The sequence below is a fragment of the Chanodichthys erythropterus genome, chromosome 20, assembly GCF_024489055.1.
Source record: "Chanodichthys erythropterus isolate Z2021 chromosome 20, ASM2448905v1, whole genome shotgun sequence".
In the NCBI taxonomy this organism is placed as follows: domain Eukaryota; kingdom Metazoa; phylum Chordata; class Actinopteri; order Cypriniformes; family Xenocyprididae; genus Chanodichthys; species Chanodichthys erythropterus.
The window spans coordinates 30,211,974-30,233,663 of NC_090240.1; the positions used below are offsets into that span (position 1 = coordinate 30,211,974).

The window sequence follows — 21,690 nt, forward strand, 5'->3', positions numbered from 1 at the left end:
CATTTATTAAATTGTTTATTAATACATGTACACCTTTTGATTATTATTGTTGCCTCTAGTAATTATGTGTCTGATTTTTAATTTCTCACCTATTTTGGATTCATTTTAAGCCAGCCACAATGTAGTAATTTTTAATCAGTAGTTGGGTTAAATAAAACTACCCAGCAGGTTGGGCAAACATTTAACCCAACCACTGGGTTAAAACAACCCAATTGCTGGGTTTGCCCATTTTCAACCCAACTTGGGTTGTTTTTATTTTTTAGAGTGTAATAAGAAATGTTTCTTGAGCAGCCAATCAGTAGACTGGGTAAACCCAGCCTGATCTGCCGGCGATTTGATTTCACCCGGCAACTCAGTCTGGAAACCCGTACATTCATTTCTGCTGCATCTGTTACACTTTTGTGGGAACCAATCACAGACTGGCTTATCCACCTTGCTCGCTATTGGCGGGTACAGAGCTCTTTCTATTGCTCTGGGCGGGTATAACACGATGAAGTCTCTCGCAAGACCGTCAATCCAATTCCTTTTAACCTCTCAACGATGCTAAATGACTTCTTTAGTTTAGCAAACAAATCGCTCGAGTAGGTGTAAATATCACTCACTTTCATGTTTTTTTGCACAACCTGCAAAAATCGCTCGATGCCATTGTTGCTTCTGCAAACCGCTGATCAATGCTACAAACCAATACAAACTAAGCCTGTCTGGAGTTTTCGCATCGCTCTGCAAAAGTACGTCACCCGGATCGTTGATCTGATTGGTTGAAGGACTATCCAGTTGCGTGAATAATGCTTGTTGATCACGCCTCTTGTGCAGTAGGAAATATATAGCAAACTCCCCAGACCAATGTTCAATTTTAAATTGAGCTTGGTCTGGTGATAGCCAGACAAGCCAATCAGCATATTAGAATGATTTCTGAAGGATCATGTGAAGACTGGAGTAATGATGCTGAAAATTCAGCTTTGCCTACACAGAAATACATTAAAATATAAAACAGTTTGTTTAAATTGTAATATCGATCTAATAAATGCAGCTTTAGTGAGCATAAGAGATTTTTTTTTTTTTAAATATGAAAAAAAAAAGTACTGACCCCAAACTTTTGAATAGTATATAGATAAAAATGATGTGCTTGACAAGAGATTATGGTGTCTTGAAAGGATGTCTGTACTGCAAATAAATAATAAAATTATTATTAAAAGTATTAATCCTTATTTGTTTTTCTTTTCCAGATAAACATGTCTACATCCTTAAAACAAGATCAATTTACTTGAATAAAAATTGCATAAAATATGAAAAGAAAATATATGCAAAGAAAAACATCTTGAAATTATTTTTTTAACCACATTGACATTGTTTTAAGCATAAATCTCACTAAATAGTTAGATTTGTTTAAAAAAAGAGAAAAGAATTCAATGCATATTCTCTAAATAGTCTTAATATCTATGCAACTTTCAAACTATGTAAACTATCTTGTTTTCAGGATGTTGAGATATTTTTGTAGTGTATTTCTCTCTCTCTCTCTCTCTCTCCCTCTCTCTCTCTCTCTCTCTATTTCAACGCTGTCTTTATAGCACAATAAATTTATCCATCTTCAGCACGCTGCCAGAGAAAAACCCCAGCTTTGCCCTGCTGTAAAGTGGAAATGTTAATGTAATTAAATCATTCATTTGGTTCAGTTTAATTAGCGCAGCGCTACTTTTAAGCTTAGCCGTGGCTAATCAGATTAGCATGAGGCTGAGACGGATGGATACGCTGTCGCCTTTGAAGTCCGGCGGCAGTCTAAGACACTCAGGCAACAGAACATTCACCCAGTCCCATGAAGCTCCAGGGATCCATGAAAAATCTGCCATCTTTCTCTTTACAATGGGAATTTAACATCTGTAATTTGCTAATTGCTAGCGGTAGCTGAGGTGATACCTTTGTTTCATACATCATACAATTTTTAATCTCTCCTCCTGTCAGTTGACTTCCCCTCCTTCTTGCAGCGACATCTCTTCTCTCTCTCTTTCATATCTAGTTTTACAGGCTGGTTTAAGAGGGTTTTGACCGCTTCTTCAGCTGGTCATGCTTGGACACCCATTGACGAACCAGCTAAAACCAATCTTAAACCAGCAAAGTGTGGTTTTAGCTGTTTTTTTGTTTTTGTTTTGTTTTGTTTTGTTTTGTTTTTTTGCTCAAATTTTCAGATTATTTTTTAGACCATCAATAAACCATCTGATACATCACTTAACCATGGTACTGCTTTTTTCAGTGCATTAAATTAAAAAGCCACTCATAAGGATTTGCATGGTTTTACCACAGTAAACGGATGTATCTAGGCTCGTTGTGAGATGTACATGAAACTCACAACTAAAACAGCGGCAACGGCAATATAAGATAAAAGACACTGATGTTTGAAAATAATCACATTTATTAAGCCTAATAAGCGCAATAAACTCTTCTTCAGTTGAGTATTACAGTTCATTAGCTCAACTGTAGATGGTTTATGGTTGCCAAGCAACTTGGCACGTTAATGAAGAATTCATCTGATGTGCGGTCGCAGGTTTTGTCCTCTGCTCTGCTTGCTTATTTATCCTTCTCTTTATCTCTGTTTCTCTCGACAGCGCACCTGTACAAGTGTTACGCCATGCGGGACAGCTGTGGGATGTGTTTGAAAGCGGATCCCCGGTTTGACTGCGGCTGGTGCGTGCAGGAGAAGAAGTGTTCGCTGAGACAGGAGTGTGCTCCTCCAGAGAGCACCTGGATGCACCCCAGTGCAGGAAACAGTCGCTGTGCGCACCCCAAAATCAACAAGGTAACACTCGTTCCCATTCTGTCACACCCCATTTAACACATTCACTATTTACAAGGCTGTCAAACACACTTTTTATTGTGTGAGCATTTAACAGGTGTTGTTTTTGTGGAGCAGTGTTGAAAATGAAGGTTCATCAACATTTCTTTGCATCTTATGTTCAGCAAAGAATCTGTCAAATAAATGTTTTACTGTATACGTTTTTTGAGTAGCTCTATGGTTCTATTAAAGGTTATTTTTTACATTTTTAGGTTGTTCAGTTCAGTGTATACAATTAAAGTATCATCTGTTACACTCTTAAATATAAAGGGTCTGAAAGGAGGTTCTTGCAGCAACGCTATAAGAGGCTTTCGCACCAGAGGAACGTTTTCATAGTTCCTATTGGTGGAAGTACCCGATTTTTAGCATTTGCACCACATAAACTTGTAACGATTTTAGTTCTAGTTATGCCTTTTTGGACAACTAAATTAGCTCCTACTTCAGAGTAGGGTCTAACCCAGCACCATAGGAACTACCAGTGATGTAAGTGTACGCTGATTGGCCGAACGCATGCCATACGTAACACCAGCTCCATTTTAGACGCAGTTTACATATAATTAATCCACGAACATGGAAAACAGTGATAAGACATATGGGGCTTTTGCACCGAAGGAACCTTTTCATAGTTCATAGAACTAATGGAGGAAATACCCACTTTTTTGCACCACAGGAACTGAGAATGAATTTAGTTCTAGGCCTTCTACGCCTTTTGGCGGAGCTCAATAGGAACTAGTGATGTAAGTGTACAATAATTGCCCGAACCCCTGCGAAACACCAGTGCCCACCTTTTTTTTTTTTAAAAAAAAGCTGTGTACATACACAAATTATAGCCTATATATTTACTCCACAAACTAACTCTACGAACATGGAAAACAGTTATAGATAGACCTCTGAACTTTTACGCAAAGGTGAATATCTAGCATGACTTTAAGGGGACCAAGCGAAACATGATTATGTATTTCTGCTCAGCTAGCGACATTGGACATCAACCACACGGCAAACACTAATACTTTTTCATATACTGATTAATCCTGCACCGTCAAAATAAAAGTTACAACAACAAGCGCGGTTTACGTTAGAGTTCCCACTGGCGGTGCGAATGCAAAAAGGAAAATGGCATTAGGGGAACATTTAGTTCCTATAACTACCCGTTGCGAAAGCCCTATATACATACAGAAAGCTGATGTTTACAGCATTTACTCGATGATATGTAGCACTGCAAATTGTCGAAGATATTTCATCTCTTAGCCCTCCTTTTGCCACTATAAAGATCCTTTTGTGGAAGGGAATCTTTTGTAACACTATAAATTAGAAGGGATTTTAACAAATATTTGTTGTTTCCCACTTCCCATCTTATCATAAATGTACGTTCTGAGAAGCCATACGTTTACTTCCTGTATGCTAATGATGGCAATGCTGTACTGTTTTTCAGTTTCTATAACTCTGACACTCTTAATCTAAGAAGAAAAAACAAAACAAAGGACCTCCATCTTACGTTTTCCACAGTGGCTGTGCCAAACAAATCTCTTGCTGTGCTTTTATTGCCGTGCAGCGGTGGATTGATGCTAATATACTGCGGTGTGCCAGTGTTGGCAGCTGGCAGTCTGAGAGACAGCGGTGTCTCTCAGTAAGATTAGCCCCTGATACTGGGTAATTGCCAGTGGCACAGTTGCTAATCCATTAGCTCATGCCTGTCTCTCTGCTTACTTATCGCTCTATAACCAGAGCTGAAAGCTTGAATGGAGGGAGAAACAGAAAAGGAAGAGGTACAGACAAAGAAAGGGAATGGCGTACGCTTGTTTTCAGTCCGCATGGAATCAGCTGACCAGTTTGAACGGTTGTTGTGATGACCACAGGCCCAAAATCAGACCTACAGCAAGTCTTCTGAAGTTGTACGATAGCTTTGTGTGAGGAACAGACTAAATTTAAGTTTGTATTGACAGATTTTCCCCTCTACAGCAGCTCTCGATTCAGATGGTGCTATTAGATACATGATGTCAAGCATTGTATGTTCTAGCATCTCGTGATCATAACATCATTGACATGACATGTTGATCGCCATGTTTGATTTAAGCTAAAGTAGCTAAAGTGAACGGAAATAAAGCTGTGAAGGATAGAAGTACAGTGCGCTAAATGTGTTCAAACCTACAAAACTCTGTAAAACAGCAACAGAGGGTGTACGTCCTTCATAGGCTCATTTTTGGACATTTGTGGTACAGCTCTGGTGTTATTAGAGAGACTGCATGAGGGTAGTGAACCGGGTCCAAAATAAACACTCGCCAAATGTGAGTAAAATTGCCTTTAGTGAGTAAATAAAAGGGAGTTAGTCGCCAGTTGGCCCATTATTAGCCACAGTAGCAATAAATGGTTTAAATTAAATTGTGAGAATAATAATTTGATATTTAGCAATGCAAATCAAACCACCTAATAAATAGTCAGTGGGAAAGTGTACCATCATTAGTTTACTTAGCATACTAAAGTCTTTTTTTCTCCAGAAAAGAAAATATTATTTTTGTATTTTTATATAATACTATTTGTATTCATATTTTGAATTAGCTTTTATTTATTTATTTTTTTCATTTGTTTATTTTTTAGTAACTTTGTGCTTAGATTTTGTTTTTATGAATATTTATAAATATACTTATTTTATTTCGATTTTAGTTTGTTTTATTTCAGTTAAATTAAACTTATTTCAGTTGTTTCATTTCAAAATGTCTTAGTTTTTCATTTAATTTTTTTTTTCCCATCTTTATTTCAGTTAAAAAAAACTGTTTGTTTATTTAACGATAACAACACTGGAAACTATGAGCAACAAAATCATTTATTGGCCCAGTATAGACAATTTACATTTCATTACATTTCTTAACACAAGTAACATTATGCTATGCCTATATATTTTATCCTTTTCTTGTAGTTTATCCATTCCTACCACACTCATGTCCTCGTTTCTTTTCCGTTCACATCAGAGCCGTGTGACTTAGTATATTAGCCGGTGGATAAGCTTCTAATTTCATTTGGAATGGAGTATTTAAACTGGGATTTTCTGTCTCTCTCTCTTCAGAGAGACCCCTGGGTATGAGTAGTAATTGAATTTGCTTTATGTCTGTCTTATTGTCTGCTGTTGTGTGTCTCTGTTGAAGCAGTCTGCTGATGTGAAAGTTGTGCCCTTTCACTCTATGGTCCAAGGAGGTCTATAATACCTGGACAGAGATAGCCGTTAGCCTTCCCATTCATCGCAATGGCAGCTACTCAATGGTAAAGTTGCAGGGTGGACATGCTGGGTAGAAAAACCCTGACAATTTTGAGGAAAAGTCCTCCTTATACTGTTTCTCAGCTCTTGTTTTTCCCAAAATGCACCCCTTCACTTTGGCATCAATATCGCATTAACTTGCTGAGAGTGTAGATTTTCTCCATTTCTAATTACACCAGAGGAAAGCGCACCTAACCAGGGGCAACAGCAAGGTTTGTTATGCCGAACATTCTTTTCTTTATCTCGGATTTTCTCTCTCTCACACATACACACACCCCTATCACACCTCTGTCAACAGTAAGCAGCACTGATAAGCTTTGACACTGAAATATGTAAAATATACATGTTGTTCTGCCTTGTTTTTCATGCAGCGAGATGAAGTGAGACAGGCAATGAGAGGCGGTAGACAGAACCAGTGTGTCTGATTGGATGATTCAGTTTGCATTCTCTTCATGTAGGTACGAAATGAAAATAGTCTTAAGCCTCACGTTCCTTTAGGGAGACGGATTTCTGCTGCTGCCCATCTAAGTCTGCTTGTGATTGGATGCCACCAAGCTACATGTAAAACAACCCCTCTGAAACCAATTACGGACCACTTTTCCCTCCTTGTTTCGTTATGCTGTATTCTTATTGGCATCGCTCTGTACAAAAAGCCAATTTTTGACTCTATGGTCTATACGAGGCTCTAAGATTGGCTTAGGGGGAGAGGGATTTGAGAACATATGCTACAAACTAGCAACATTGGATGGGAAAATAGGGAAAAAAGGAAGCAAATTAGGGCCCCGCAAAGCTACATAACTGAAGCGACAGATATGGCAGAACTTTGATGCATTTTTCCATTCTTCAGCAGATTGGTGGAGGCTCTATAAATAGGAGGTTTTCTGGGTGAAATCCCAAGTGAAGCTGTTGTACCCGTAAGCAAAGACACTTAACCTCAATTACATCAGGAAGCATGCAGCCGCAGACGTATAGAGAGGGGGTGCCAGACAGAACCGTGTTTTGCGTATCTGAGAGCTGAATAGCACACGTACTGTAGATGTTTCGACCAGTAGAATTTGTCGTCAATTGTTTTTTGAAAGAATTACCTATGCTGCATTTCTGTGTTTGCCAAAAGATGAAAGACCACCTTGCTGATGAAGATCAGGGAAAGACTGACAAACAGAAAGACAGTAGACAATCCCAACATCAGGAAAGCGTTAAGCCTCACTCACTGTGCAGGTGGCTTGTGGGCGGATGGGATCTGGAAGACAGGGGTCTTCAAATGCCCCAATCTGCCCCTATTCTTTTCACCCTCCGTCTTCTCTGAGTCCTCCCACTCTCCTCCATTGTCATCCTCCCACCCATTGGCAGGGGGTGGGGGGAAAGCGACACACAAACAGTAATATTCTCGCCACTGGAAATCGACAGGAGGCTTCGTGCATTCTGGTGCACTTTAATCTCAGTAATTGCATATATTTTTTGAAATGTATCGTTACCCAGAGCTGATAATGAAGGGAGATTTACTTAACTGTGTATAATTTAACAAGGTCCTGGGGGAGAACGTGTGTGTATATTAGTGCTCTCCCACTTGTGTTGAGAGATATTATTTTTATCTATCATTTCGCTCTAAGGCTGATTTAATTAGAAACGTATAAATTGTTTTTTGAACATAATAAAAGACATCTAATGTAGGTTAATTTTAGTGTAATCCCGAGCGACAGTCTTCAGTCCAAATTCTGAGATTTTCAGGTCAAGACTAGACGGTTTACAGTACATGCTCTATTAATACAGCTTGAATTTATTTTGCTATTCAGGCTGTTGCAGTGTACAGTGCAGTCTGAGGCATTGTAACTGTACTGACCTGTTCCTGGGGTTACTTTAGTTTTGCTTGGCCAGACTTGCATAAAGTCTGGTCCAAATTTTGGCTTGTTTTGATCGATGTGTGATGCAACCAGCAGCAGTTTGTTTTTGTGCTGTTAAGGGAATTTGGTGAATCCAGTGAATAGTTTTCTCAAAAGTGCTCATTATATCAGTTCTCCCTACAAGAGTTTGAAAGTGGTGGCGGGAGCGTTTGAAAGCAGGCGTCGATCAGTGGACTGGTTCGAACTCTACTCCCTACCACCTTGTCCCAGGCATAAAGAAGTTGCATAAAGTCAGCCAAACCGATTTAAACTGGCCAGCTCTTGCCAGTTATGTATCCAACTCTGAATTGAATTTGAGGTTGCAAAAAGGTGCAGAATTGCAATTTAAATTTGAATGTAAAGATGTAGAATTAAAATAAAAAGATCTAAGAAATTAATTTACCTGTCCTTGTTAGGGTGAATATTGGTTTGAAAGAGGCTTGAACAAAGATTAAAAATAAAAAAGTGGATAGATGGATAATAACAAATAATAATTAAAATAAATAGATTTTATTTTATTTGGTTTGCTGTGGTCAGTTAAATGCTTTTTTATTTTGTTTAGTTTTATTTATTTTTATTGACCACCTGCATTGAATTTATTTTGCAATTCTTTTAAAGGTGCCGTAGAACATCTTTTTAAAAGATGTAATATAAGTCTAAGGTGTCCCCTGAATGTGTCTGTGAAGTTTCAGCTCAAAATACCCCATATATTTTTTTTTATTCATTTTTTTAACTGCCTATTTTGGGGCATCATTAAATATGCGCAGATTTAGGCTGCGACCCCTTTAAATGCTCTCGCTCCCCGCCCACAGAGCTTGCGCTTGCCTTAAACAGTGCATAAACAAAGTTCACACAGCTAATATAACCCTCAAAATTGTTCTTTACAAAGTGTTCGTCATGCAGCATGTCTAATTGTGTAAGTATAGTATTTATTTGGATGTTTATTTGATTCTGAATGAGTTTGATTGTGTGCTCCGTGGCTAAAGCTAACATTACACACTGTTGGAGAGATTTATAAAGAATGAAGTTGTTTATGAATTATACAGACTGCAAGTGTTTAAAAAATGAAAATAATGACAGTCTCGTCTCCGTGAAAACAGTAAAAAACGATGGTAACTTTAACCACATTTAACAGTACATTAGCAACATGCTAATGAAACATTTAGAAAGACAATTTACAAATATCACTAAAAATATCATGATATCATGGATCATGTCAGTTATTATCGATCCATCTGCCATTTTTCGTTATTGTTCTTGCTTGCTTACCTTGTCTGATGATTCAGCTGTGCAGATCCAGACGTCCTGCCCTTGTGTAATGCTTGAACATGGGCTGGCATATGCAAATATTGGGGGCATACATATTAATGATCTTAACTATTACGTAGTCAATGTTATGTTGAGATTCGCCTGTTTGTCAGAGGTCTTTTAAACAAATGAGATTTATATAACAAGGAGGAAATAATGGAGTTTGAGACTCACTGTATGTCATTTCCATGTACTGAACTCTTGTTATTTAACTATGCCAAGATAAATTAAATTTTTAATTCTAGGGCACCTTTAAATTTCATTGGAATTCCTTTTCCTGTCATTCAATTTTCTACTTTAATTCTTTTCTCAGTGAGGCTGAGAATATGGTTACTTTGGACGTACACTACTAGCAAGAAAATCTGAATTTTATGGCAAACTTTCTCATTTCACACTTGTTGAATTCACCGTTTTCTATGCAACCTCATTTTACACATTGGAGTCCCTATCCTAGGACCCCAGCCATTGTGGCAGTGATGCAGCCGAGGCCCAGATCCAGGTTGCCGTGGAGACCTTGTGGTCGGGAGATCAGGCGTACAGAGTACCTGTAATTACCTCATGATGGCTGTTATGGGGCGCCATCCTGCTCTTACCACTACACATCATTCACCATATTTGTTTTGTCATGCCACACCTGTCCTCGTTACGGAGAATAATCCGGCTAAATAAATCACATTATCCCACTGCCTTGTGCCATGCGGCTCTGAAGCGTGGATCCGAGAGCCTGGGTAATAAGTTTCAATTAGAGGATGGATGGAGGGGGGGTTGGAGGGAGGTGTCTCGCCAAGCCCAGCATTAGGGGCTTCTGCTCCCCTGCGCCAAGGGGTGATTTGTCTCCATTAAAATGCAAGGCGTCTGAGTTTGTGTTGGAGACTATAAGGAGCTACAGGGTTCAATGCCAAGACCTATCAACTAACCAGAGGACCATTATATGATCTACAGATATCAGAAGTTTTTTTTTTTTTTTTTTTTTTTTTTTATTCTACATTTCTTGAACTTGTTCTCTGCTTTTCTGTTCATCATGGCAAAAAGTCCAAAACTAAAATTAGATTTTTTTTTTTTTTTTTTTTTTTTTTTTTTAAATATTATAGTCCCTATTTTTCTCATTTGACAGCTGTTTCCCGAAACCGGACCACGGCAAGGCGGAACCAGGCTCACCATCACTGGAGAGAACCTGGGTCTGCAGTTCAGAGACATTATGACAGGAGTTCGGCTGGGAAAAGTACCCTGTGTTCCTATTGAAGAGGAATATGTTAGTGCGGAAAGGTGGGTAATACTTTTAGTAGTATTACTACAGGGTAATACCACAGATTTTTGGCTTCCAATTAGTTTCACAGACTTTTGTCAGCATAGCACTATATTTAATTTTTTAACAGGAATGAAAACAAGGCTGTGAGGGATAGAAATACAGTGTATTTAATGTATTGTACTGTCGTCTAACATCATGAAAATTGTTCAGCTGAAGAATGCCCCCCCCCCCCCCCCCCCCCCAAAAAAAAAAACCTCCATAAAAACAATTGTGAAAGTGTAAGAATTGCCTGATCTAGGGCCTTTATACAGTGCGAAAAATTCAATATGACATCTAACCTAAGGTCTATAACACTCTTATTTTTCACTGTATGATTTATCAAACTCAACCCACAAAGTGCGTATTCTTTCAGCTACTGATAAGTATCTAGTAATTCCATTTAACACATTTTACCACATCTAAATTAAGAGTCCTTGCAGTGCAGAAATCAGTGTAGAAAATGAAAGATTCAGTCTGGGTCGGCTCATAAATCAGAAACAGATTAATTATAGTAATAATATTTACTCACGCTGTATCATATAAATCCATCCATTCACCTTCCTCCCCTTGAGGCCTTTGGTAACTTAGCACTGCTGTTAATCACAAACCCTAAAGAGGATTCCGACGTGTCTGTCTTCCGCAGGATTGTGTGTCTGCTGAATGACGCCACAGGATACCGTGTGCAGGAAGCCCAAGTGGAGGTGTGCGTGAGAGACTGTCTGGCTGACTACAGAGCCCTCTCACCTAGGGCATTCACCTTTGTGGTGAGCATCTAGAGACACTTAATCCTACAGATACATTCAGATCTAGCTGCCTTTGGATAATTTAAATTATGCAAATTGGATGCAAATAATTCCAAACAAACACGTGTGTATAAATACAAAAGAAAAAAGAAAAAAATCACCAAAATCCATAAAAATTATTAAGCAGCAGCAAATCAGCATAGGATCATGTGACACTGAAGACTGGAGTAATGGTCCACATCACAGATATAAATTACATTTTAAAATATACTAAAATAAAAAGCTGTTATTTAAAATTGTAATAATATTTCACAATATTACAGTTACTGTATTTTTAATCATATTAAAACGGTAGTGTATATCAGCATTGCATCAAGTTACATGCAGAAAGTTGGTGGCCTTATACTTTATACTGATAGTGTTTAAAATTAGATGACAATATCAATGTGCTTCTTCTTGAATATATCATTTTGTTCCTTAGACGCCATATTTTACACGTGTCCAGCCCGCTCAGGGACCCCTCTCGGGAGGAACCAGAGTCACTATTGAAGGAAACCACCTCAACGCTGGCAGCTCTGTTGCAGTCAACATTGGGCGTCACACTTGTCACTTCAAAAAGTGAGTGCTGCTCCTCTACATCTTCTGTTTTTAGCAGCTATATCACAAACCTCTGGCAAGTTCATGGTATGAAGTGGTATATATGAAGAGATATTGGGGACAATCACAGTGTCAAATGCATCTGACTAGAAATAATTCAAAATATAAATAAATATTCAGCTCATTTGTGTGATTCAAGTGTGAATCCATCCTGTGACCTGTCTAATAATAAGGAAAAAAAGCCGTAATATATATATAAAAATAGTTGTCTGTTTGGCCGCCCTTCTATCTGTCTTGTTATCGGTTTATCCCTCCATCTGTCTGGCTTTCGTTCTAACTTTGTGTTTCTGTCTGTCACATAGTTTCTGTTTGTTTGTTTGACTGTTTTATACGTTCCATAGGCCCTGTGCCAGTCGTTTTGATGGTTAGCCTGTTGGCTGTTTTGGTGTAGCATTTGCCAACATACAGTCTCCGCTTGCTTGTTAATGTGGTCTTTTTTCTCTTATTCTCTCTGCTTATTCGCCTGCCAAGTTGTCTCCCTCTGTCTTTATCTGTATCCTTCCAAAAAGCTGTCTTCCGGCTTCTCACCTTAGCACGTCCACCTGTCATTCCGTCAGTCAAAACGCCCAGGCCCGTTTTTTTTTTTTTTACCCCTCGGCATGTATCTACAGCATAAAGAGACACTTTGAAGGCAAGAACATCAGCCACGTTATGGCACAGGCGGTCCCGGTCGATTGTGCGCTTCCGTTTGTGGACGGGGACAGTGAATGAGTGTTCCTGCCGTCCGCCTGTCTATCTGTAGCACCAGACCGCTCTGCATTGCAGCGGAGAATAAAAACATTGTCTCGCTGCCAAGTCTCAGACATGAGAGAAGGAGAGAATGAGGATTACTGCGGTTCTCGCTGACTGAGACGTCAGCCACACCTGGTCTCGGAGCCAGGGTTCACTTCAGAGAGAAGGTCCACATCATGTTATCCCATTGTGGGAGGATGTTAAAGAGATAAAAAAATAAATATGCTTTAATCATTAACTCACCCTCACATAGTTCCAAACCTGTATGGTTACTAACACAAAAGGAGAAGTTTTGAAGAACGTTCATGCTGCTCAGTTCAGTACAATGAAAGCGGATGGAAACCTGGGCCATTTATGCCACAAAAAGCCACAATTTAAAGGCATAGTCCACGCAAAAATGAAAATTGGGTCATCATTAACTTGCTAAATGTCTAAACTATTCTTCTCTGGAACACAAATGAAGATATTTTGAAGAACGTTAGGATCCAAATAATATTGAAGCCCATTGATTTCCATTGTATGGACAAAATAAACACAGAAATATTTCTCAAAATATATTTAAATCAAATCAAAGAAACTATTTAAAAATAAAACAACAGAGTGTACTGAAGTGCTGTACAATTTCAAAAAAAATATATATATTTTGCAGGAAAAGAAAAATACAATGAATCAGCATGAGTTTAGTGTGAACTATTCCTTGAAAGCATCATGAAGCACTATGTTTGAAGTCTTTTAAAGCCATAAAATATCATTGTATGAGGATCAGACTGAAATTTGATTCATTATTCACTGAAAGTCTTGTATGATAGCCGTAGTCCCAATTGCACTTTCATTGTGTGGAAATGGGCAGCTTGGACATTTTGTAAAACATCTACTTTTGTGTTCTACAGAAAAAAATAAATGAAACCGGTTTCAAAAGACATGAGATATTCATTTTCGGCTGAACTAACCCTTTCATATGCCCTGCTTCTTTTGTGTGTGTGTGTGTGTGTTCCATTCATAATATCCAGTGAATACATATTCAAATTTATTCTACATGTCTGTAATCCAAATTACATATTTAAAATGCAAAATCTCTAAAAGAAAAAAAAAATATCCTAAAGCAATGGTTGCATTTTGAACTTCATTTCATTGAATGTCTGTATATTTTACCTTTGAGGAAATTTGTGGCTTATCCGCTCCACAACTCGCTCTCTTTGCACTCTTGTGTTTTTTTTTTTTTGTTTTTTTTTTGTGACAACCACCTTGTCAAAATATGTGCAGTCTTCTGAGGATTTCTGGGGTGTGCATCTTGAAAAGCGTTCCCATGGCAACGTACTAAGGGGATGTGCATGGAGATTGCAGGCACGTCTCCAGTACAGGAGAAGAGAGTGAAGCAGACAGACCAGAGAAAAACAGACCTGAAGTCTTTGAAACCCATATGGTTGTTAACACAAATGATAAAGCTTCATCAAACATACTTAACTCTTACTGAGTACAGAATCTATGTCATGATGAAATATGAATGTGATGACATGCTTTTACTCTAATACACCTCTGCGCTTCCTCCATGACTGTAGGCGGAGCTCTAAGGAGATTGTGTGTGTGACCCCGGCTGGCGTGAACCCGGGAAGTACCCCAGTTATGGTGGACATTGACTCTGCTGAGCTGAGGAACCCTGAGGTGAAGTTTAACTACACAGAGGACCCCACCGTCCTGAAGATAGACCCAGACTGGAGCATCGCTAGGTACGTGACAACTGTTTAGGGGTCTAATCGTCTGAGTTTGTGTTATTTGAGTATTTGAATAGAATGGAAACATGACAAAAATGGCCTAGCGGTTTGTGTATGTCCTTAAAAATGTAGGCAGAGGGTGAGCCAACTCCAGGGTAAGGAGATAATTTAGATAGGGTTAGTTCACCCAAAATGAAAATTTTGTCACCCTCAAGTTGTTCCAAACCTGTAAGACTTTTGTTCGTCTTCGGAAAACAAATGATGTTTTGATGAAATCTGAGAGCTTTCTGTTTCTCCATAGACACAACTGAAACAAGCTTCAAGAAGTTCATGAAGAGAAAACTAATCCAAAACTAATCCGTATGAGAGACTTGATTGCTTTATATGATGAAGAGATTGAATTTAGGCTTTTAATGACAGAATTTTCATTTTTTTGGGTGAACTATGCCTTTAAGTTACATCCCACACATCCCAGCATAAAGGCTACTGATAAATGATTTGATATTAAAGCATCTACGTTCATAAACCAGTTAATTTGAAGAGAATAACAAGCATACTGTGTGTGGGATTTGGCATGGCAGAAATCACACAAAGAGCGTCCCTTTCTAATTACTAAAAAGCTGTCACTCATCTTAGTTCATTGCAATCCATTAAAATCAATGAAACAGACTGCACAATGCATCTGTCTACCCTTTGTTTGTTATAATGAGAGGATTTGCATGTGTGCAGAACTCCGAATCCACTCACCGCTTAAAACTCAGGAGTTTTTGATCAGTGCTAACTTAAACACCTCTGATTGGCCATTGCGTTCAAGAAATCAACAGATATGTTGGTGATTGGCTACAACGCTGCAAAAACACATTAATGCTCTCCAGAGTGCAAACACACCGAATTGTCTTCCAAATCTGTTTTGCCAATATGCTATTATTGCGGAAAAAACTGATCCTAGACCAGCAGTAATGAGCAGCTTTTCCCTCTAAAAGCAATCAGAAGCAGCAGGAAGTTGTTTGAGTGAGAAAATTCCATGCTAGTGTCAAGGCTCCACCTATGTGTAGTTGATTCATTAGAACAGTTTAGTTTTTCTGTAAAAATGACAAATAATAATTCAAAAAAGTGTGTCATTTGGCACCAAAAAACAGACTTGCATAAGAAAAGTTAAAGCACCAACAGAAGGTATTTTAACAATTTCTAAAATACACTAAAATGTAGTTGTTCTTTTTTTCTGGAGCCATGTCCTGCGGTTAGCATATGTGCCCCAAAACACAGTGTTGTGGTGTTCATGTGGTAGTCACGGGTTCGAATCCGGCCTGCTATGCGTCTCGGTTCCTTTGTCATCCTTTTCTGTCATCTCTCTACTTCCCCTCTTAATAAAAATGACAACATTAAAAACATGGCAATTCCTTCTGCCTCGCTGAAGGAAGTTGGAACAACAAAGAAGTAATAAAAATCAATAAGAAGCTATTTGTGTTACACTTTCTCTTGACACATGAGCAGAACTCATTAAGAGGTTGAAAAATGAGATTCTTTTAGGCGTCGCTCCCTTCACGCCATCAGACTTCTGCACCTGTGAGCAGAGCTGCTGTCAGGTGATGTTTTTTGCAGCTTTCTAGGGAGGAGTAGCGATTTGCACTAAAGCATGTCTGGCCTGTCGGTGTCGGGGGTGAAATAAAAACAACAAGTCTATAGAAACACCATCAGCGGTGTCAGATGGGGCAGGCAGGATGGAGCACTTATCACCTGCAACTTCGCTTCTCCTGTGGGTTATAGAGCGAGCTCTTTAAAAGCCTGTAGATGAAAAGAAGCTCTCAACACTCCCCCTCTCTCCCGCTTTCTATCACTTACTTTCTTATTTACCTTTGTGTGGTGTCAGCGCTACGCTCTCTTAGAGCAAAAAGGTGAAAAATGTAAAGCTATATGGCGAAGCTGTTGACTTTATGCACTTAGCATGTATCTGTGTATAACAATTGTTACTTTTAAAACACTATTTGAATGATTTCTGATATCTAGTTCAGTTTATAATGTTCTTAAACCAATTTATATATAAGAATACACACAATTCCTGGCCTTTTTCTATAGTCACAAAAGATTCGGTTATGACACAACACACATACATAGTTGTTTGTGTGATTGTGTGTTTTGATGCTGACCCAGGCCACTACAGTCAAGTGTGTTCTCTCTCCGTCGAGCCCTGCTTTGAACGGGGCCATTATCCCGCAGGAGTGTGTACCATGGTACCTTTCCCCCCCTCCATCTGCCTCTGAAAAACAAACGCACACACTCAGGGATCAAAGCAGAACCAGAAATGACTGCGCCTGTGCAGCAGTCGCCTCTAGCTTGAACAGACATAACTGGAACCCAAAAGTTGTGGCCCCAGAGCCTGTTAGTGTGCGCTGAGAGAGGCTGTATTGATTTGAGCTGAAAATGCCCTTCAGGGCCATGGCACAGCAGGTGTCACAGAGGCAAACAGGCAGAGACATCAGCAGCGGTACGGTGTGAGACTCGAACTCACAGACCGCCTATGTCAACAAGCTTGTGAACACAAGTGTTTTTTCGGAAGATGTCGGTATAGTGAACCCTAGGCAAATTGTTTTTTTGAAACAGTTCAGGGCCAGGTTTACTAAACGGGCAAATTAGCATGAGAGCGCAATTCCAAAAAAAGCGCCAATGGGCGTGGAAAGTTCTACACCTAGAAAGTTCTACTGATGACGTGCAAATTAATGAACACAGACGCAGCCGGATCGTTTCCATAATGACCAGGGCCGGATTGGGACTCATTTTCAGCCCTGGAGTTTCATGCCTTAGATCGGCCCACTTTAATTCACGACTGACTATATTAAAATAATGTAATTAAAACCTCAGTATATAAGTCTGCAATAGTGCAGTGTTCTCTACAGCCTTGTAAATAATTGTATTTTTCAAAAGTATCTTCAAATACCCATGATAGTACAAATGATAGTACAAAAAATGCTAGTTATTTTTGTAGTTATAATAATGATTTTATAATGTGAACCACTGATTAATTCTCTAGCCATCTAGTGGCTGAAGTTAAAAATTCATGTTATTTTAATTTTAATTTAATTAAGTGTTTGCTTTCCAGTAGATGGCAGTAATCATTCACTAAACCCAGGCACATTTTTCATGTCTATCACTATGAATGAAATTTAGAAATGTAGATCTTTATTAAAGTGGATTTAACATAAAATGTTGCTATTTTATATAAATGTATACACTTAAATTATTACAAATTGAGGCAAATAAATAACACAAAATACCATAAATCCTACAAAATTGCACAACTTTACAGTAATATATTAAAGTATGCTATTACTTTAGTTTAAAAAAAAAGTTACATGTTACAAAATCACATTTTACTGTCTGGTTATGTAAGCTAGTTGGACAGAAAAATTAATATTGTTGGCCAGTGTGTAATAGCAAAGCAAGCAACATAAGATAAGTGATAGGCCATATTTTATTATTTGCCTATTATTATTCAGTATAAGTAAGCTGCATGCCTTTTATCTTTTGCATGTTTCCCCTCTTCCTTTTTATTTATTTACGTTACTTAAATCGGCCTCTGGTGGCTTAAGCCACGCATACACTTAACGATTGTAAGGCTGATTATGAATGTTAAATTGATACTTATGACTGATCGCGCTCAAACGTGTCCAGTCAGAGCCAGTTGCGTTCAGTCTGCGATTACAGTCGGTGTTCAAATTCCATGTGTGAGTATATAAATCAGCTCCAGTCGAAGGAAACAATCGGTATGTTCAGTTCAGTAGAATGTTTCAGCTAATCGTTAGGTGTGTCCCCGACTTTAGACCTTTTGCCTTACCATAATTTAGCATTGATTTAGAACTTGTCCCGCTGTCCCTACAGACGTCACCTCATCCCTTCTTCTCATATACTTTTGAGTGAGTTGTCTTCTCCGTGCGCACACTCCGAGTCCCTCCCGACCAGGTTAATTTACCCACCGAGTGACATGATATCATTGACGTTGCATGCAAATGAATGGTAAAAACCCGATCGTTTGTTTGTTTTTTCTTATGTGGGTGCCCCGTGCTGCCCTGGGCCGTTGCCCATGTCATCCAGGCCTAAATCCGTCACTGAATGTTTTTTAGGAAAAGTTTGGCTACTCAGCTTAGTGCATTTGGCCGCGTCCACAGTTTCTAGAGCATCCATATTTCATTACAACACCGGCCCTCGCGGCTAAATAAACAGACCGGCCCACTGGGAATTCTCCCGGTGCTCCCGATTAGGCAATACGGGCCTGATAATGACCAACGCAATCTACCATGAGCAGCGCAACTTAGCGTCTGGTTTAAGACATGCTTTTTTGGGAGGTATAATAATGGCGAAAATATCAGTAAATTGACTAGCGCAAACCTTAGTAAATCATCTTGCATGATTTGTTTTAATACTCTTCTCCCATAAATTTTGCGTCTGAAAGGGAAACTCATACAAATGCATATGCAATATGGTCAGATGCAAAAATAACTCTGTCCATGCCTTTTTACCACTAATTTTAACTTTAGTAAATCCTGGCAATCATTTTTTAACACCAAAAGAGCGTTTGCACTTTAGCGTTTAGTATATCTGGCCTGGTGTTTTGAAAAATCTAAGGACATTTTCATACCTGTAGATCGATTGCATTGTTTCAAAACAGGGACTTAATTTGTTACAATGTTGCATTTTCCTCTTGGTTTGCTTTCACAAGGCAATATTTCAAAGCATACCAAAATGTGTTAATGAAAGTCACATGTGTATCCAACTGTCTCCTTATTTGTCAGAGTTTGCTCTGCGTCATCCATTAAAATGATTGATACAATTCGTTTCATAAGCATATTGTGGCTTGTTTAGTACCTACTGTCGAGACACACGCAAACACTATACGAATATAGCCATCATTCCCGCTGTTAAATTATGTACTACATTTGTACTAATTCAAGCGCAATCTCTCTGTATCTCTCAGTGCTGTCTAATAGACTAACTGTGTTGAGACACATGCAAACACTATATGAATGTTATAATGCAGCTAGAGCGGGAATCAAGGCTTCCTCAGAGTTCTTGAATGGAGAAGCGCGATTATACAATGTTTTAAGATGAAGAGGCGCTGTTTGGTTTTTAACTGCAGCAACTAATGTGCTCACTCACAGAATCAAACAGCATTTTAAATTTGGTTCGTTGGTCCATTGGGTTGGATTGCTTTCACACCACAAGCGAACTGCCCCAGTTTGTTTACAATCGGGCCGAGACCACCTCGTTCAGGCGATCTCGGATCGATTGTTTTAGTGCGGGTCCGAGCGCAATTGCCGTGTTCACATATGCCTAAATGCTCCGAGCCAAGGAAGAAAATGCACCAGGTTCCAAAACAAATGCTCAGGTGTGAAAACACCCTAAAAGTAAATATAGCATCTTCAAGTATAGACAAATGACAAGAGACCAAAAGTTAGGACAAACAAGAAAGAAACTCAAAGCTTGAGATCGGTTGTGGACCCTGTGTCTCACCTGGTTGCCTGTTGACGGCAACATTGCTCAAAAGTTGCCCTGTGTATCATCACCTTAAGAACAATAAGGCCCCAAACTCACAAAACTAGCTACAGTAGCTTGATTTCATCCCTGTATCTTTTTCTCACATACTGCAGATAAACTCTAAACACTTTATTTGTGAAGATGGATGGATGGCCTTTACTTTTGCTGAAGTCATCAAGTTTATATCTGATTGGTCCGTGTAATGAACAAATCTTAGATGATGTGCAGCTTCTCTTTCAGTACAGACAGACTCAAGCAGTTGCTGTTTGTCTCTAACCTGTTACTGTCAACTACTGAAGAGAATCTTTGCTGAGTAAGTTCAAATCGGTTTAACCGTCGACACGTTTTGAGCTAGCACATCTGGTTTGGTGTCATGTGAAGGTAACACTATTGTCCTCTGGAGTATTGAGGTTGGCTGCTGCCACTGTAATACAAGAACAGGACTGCATGCTTGCAATAAATCAAGTGTACAGTTGCATACTTGCAAGCATTGCGACTGGAATGAGATATCCTCTCAGATAGGGGTAGGTAGAGGATCTATTTGTAGGCAGTGTGTCCTTTTTCTTGTTCTCTGAAGCTTGTACCTGAATTAAGAGGGATTTTCACTGAGACAGACAGACTGTGGACTAAGGAGAGAGACTGAAAGAACTCCACACATACAGTGTGCAGTGGACACACAGGTCTCCAAACACCTGGTAAGACAAACTGAGCTGCAGGGTTGATACATTTTCCTTTGAAACTCTCTTTTTTTCTAAATAGCCAGTAGCATCTAGTTTACATTGCATTTAAAATACCACTTTCACAATTAATGTATATGTTTGTGTCAAATTGATGGTTGAGAAAAGAAATAAAGTGAGCATTGTCAATTTGCTGCTTGCTATTGCTAGTAAAACGGGATGTATATTTGTGGGAATGACATTCTCAATCCAGAAGTTGATTTTCACCTAAATAAAATCTTTTCATTAGTATATTTGATCTTTTTTGCAGAAATTAAAGACTTTAAATGAGTACAAAATCGTGCTAGCATATAGTTAGACTTGAAGCTAACAGCCACTGAAGCTCTAAAACTGTAGTTTTGATTGTATGGGATCTGAATAACTATCACCTAATCTCAGCCTCTGTTATGACTTATGAAACGGGTGCCGCATATGCAGAGGTAGAATGTCTTTAAACTCCCGGCTCTTCAGGAAAATCCTTTTTGTGTCTCATCGCCAAAAGTGATTATGGGATATATTACCTCTGCTCTGTTTTACCTCCCTTTGGGATGAAAAAGCTTGATAGACTGATATTTCTTCAGATTTCAAGGCCAAGTGTTGAGCTAGACTGTATGATTGGGTTATTGTGTGAGATCTGTACCCATCATGTTTCGATGATGACTTCCTGTTTCTCTTCCCAGCGGTGGGACTTTGCTGACGATCAGCGGCACCAACCTGGCCACCATTAAAGAACCTAAGATCCGCGCCAAGTACGGCTCTGCCGAGTCCTTTCATGTAAGTATCCTTTTTTTCCTTGTCTTTTGCTGATATTTCTTCCTTCCGCACCACTAGCCATACTTTTGTCCCTTGTATTTCTGCATTTTTCAGTCAGCTCCCTCTTTCGCTCAAAGGAAACCATCTAAATGTTCATCTCACAAAAGCTCCCACATGTTCCCCTGCTGCTGTTCTTGCTTAAAGGACTCTGTAAAAGAAGCACACAATCCTAAACACCATTTTTATCTTGGGAAAGGTCACAGAAATATCTCTCTGTCACTCCGTTTCATTTTCT

At 39.0% G+C, this 21,690-nt stretch overlaps 1 protein-coding gene across 1 annotated transcript in view; it reads left to right on the top strand.

Moving 5' to 3' along the window:
- The window catches only part of plxna1a (plexin A1a), a 245,298-nt gene that overhangs the window by 182,778 nt on the left and 40,830 nt on the right, over positions 1-21,690 (top strand). Inside the window, exons 12-17 of the mRNA XM_067370392.1 lie at positions 2,601-2,791; positions 10,380-10,531; positions 11,197-11,317; positions 11,778-11,914; positions 14,245-14,412; positions 21,323-21,416. Of these exons, the coding sequence (XP_067226493.1) occupies positions 2,601-2,791; positions 10,380-10,531; positions 11,197-11,317; positions 11,778-11,914; positions 14,245-14,412; positions 21,323-21,416 (863 nt within the window). The remainder of the gene's footprint in view (positions 1-2,600; positions 2,792-10,379; positions 10,532-11,196; positions 11,318-11,777; positions 11,915-14,244; positions 14,413-21,322; positions 21,417-21,690) is intronic.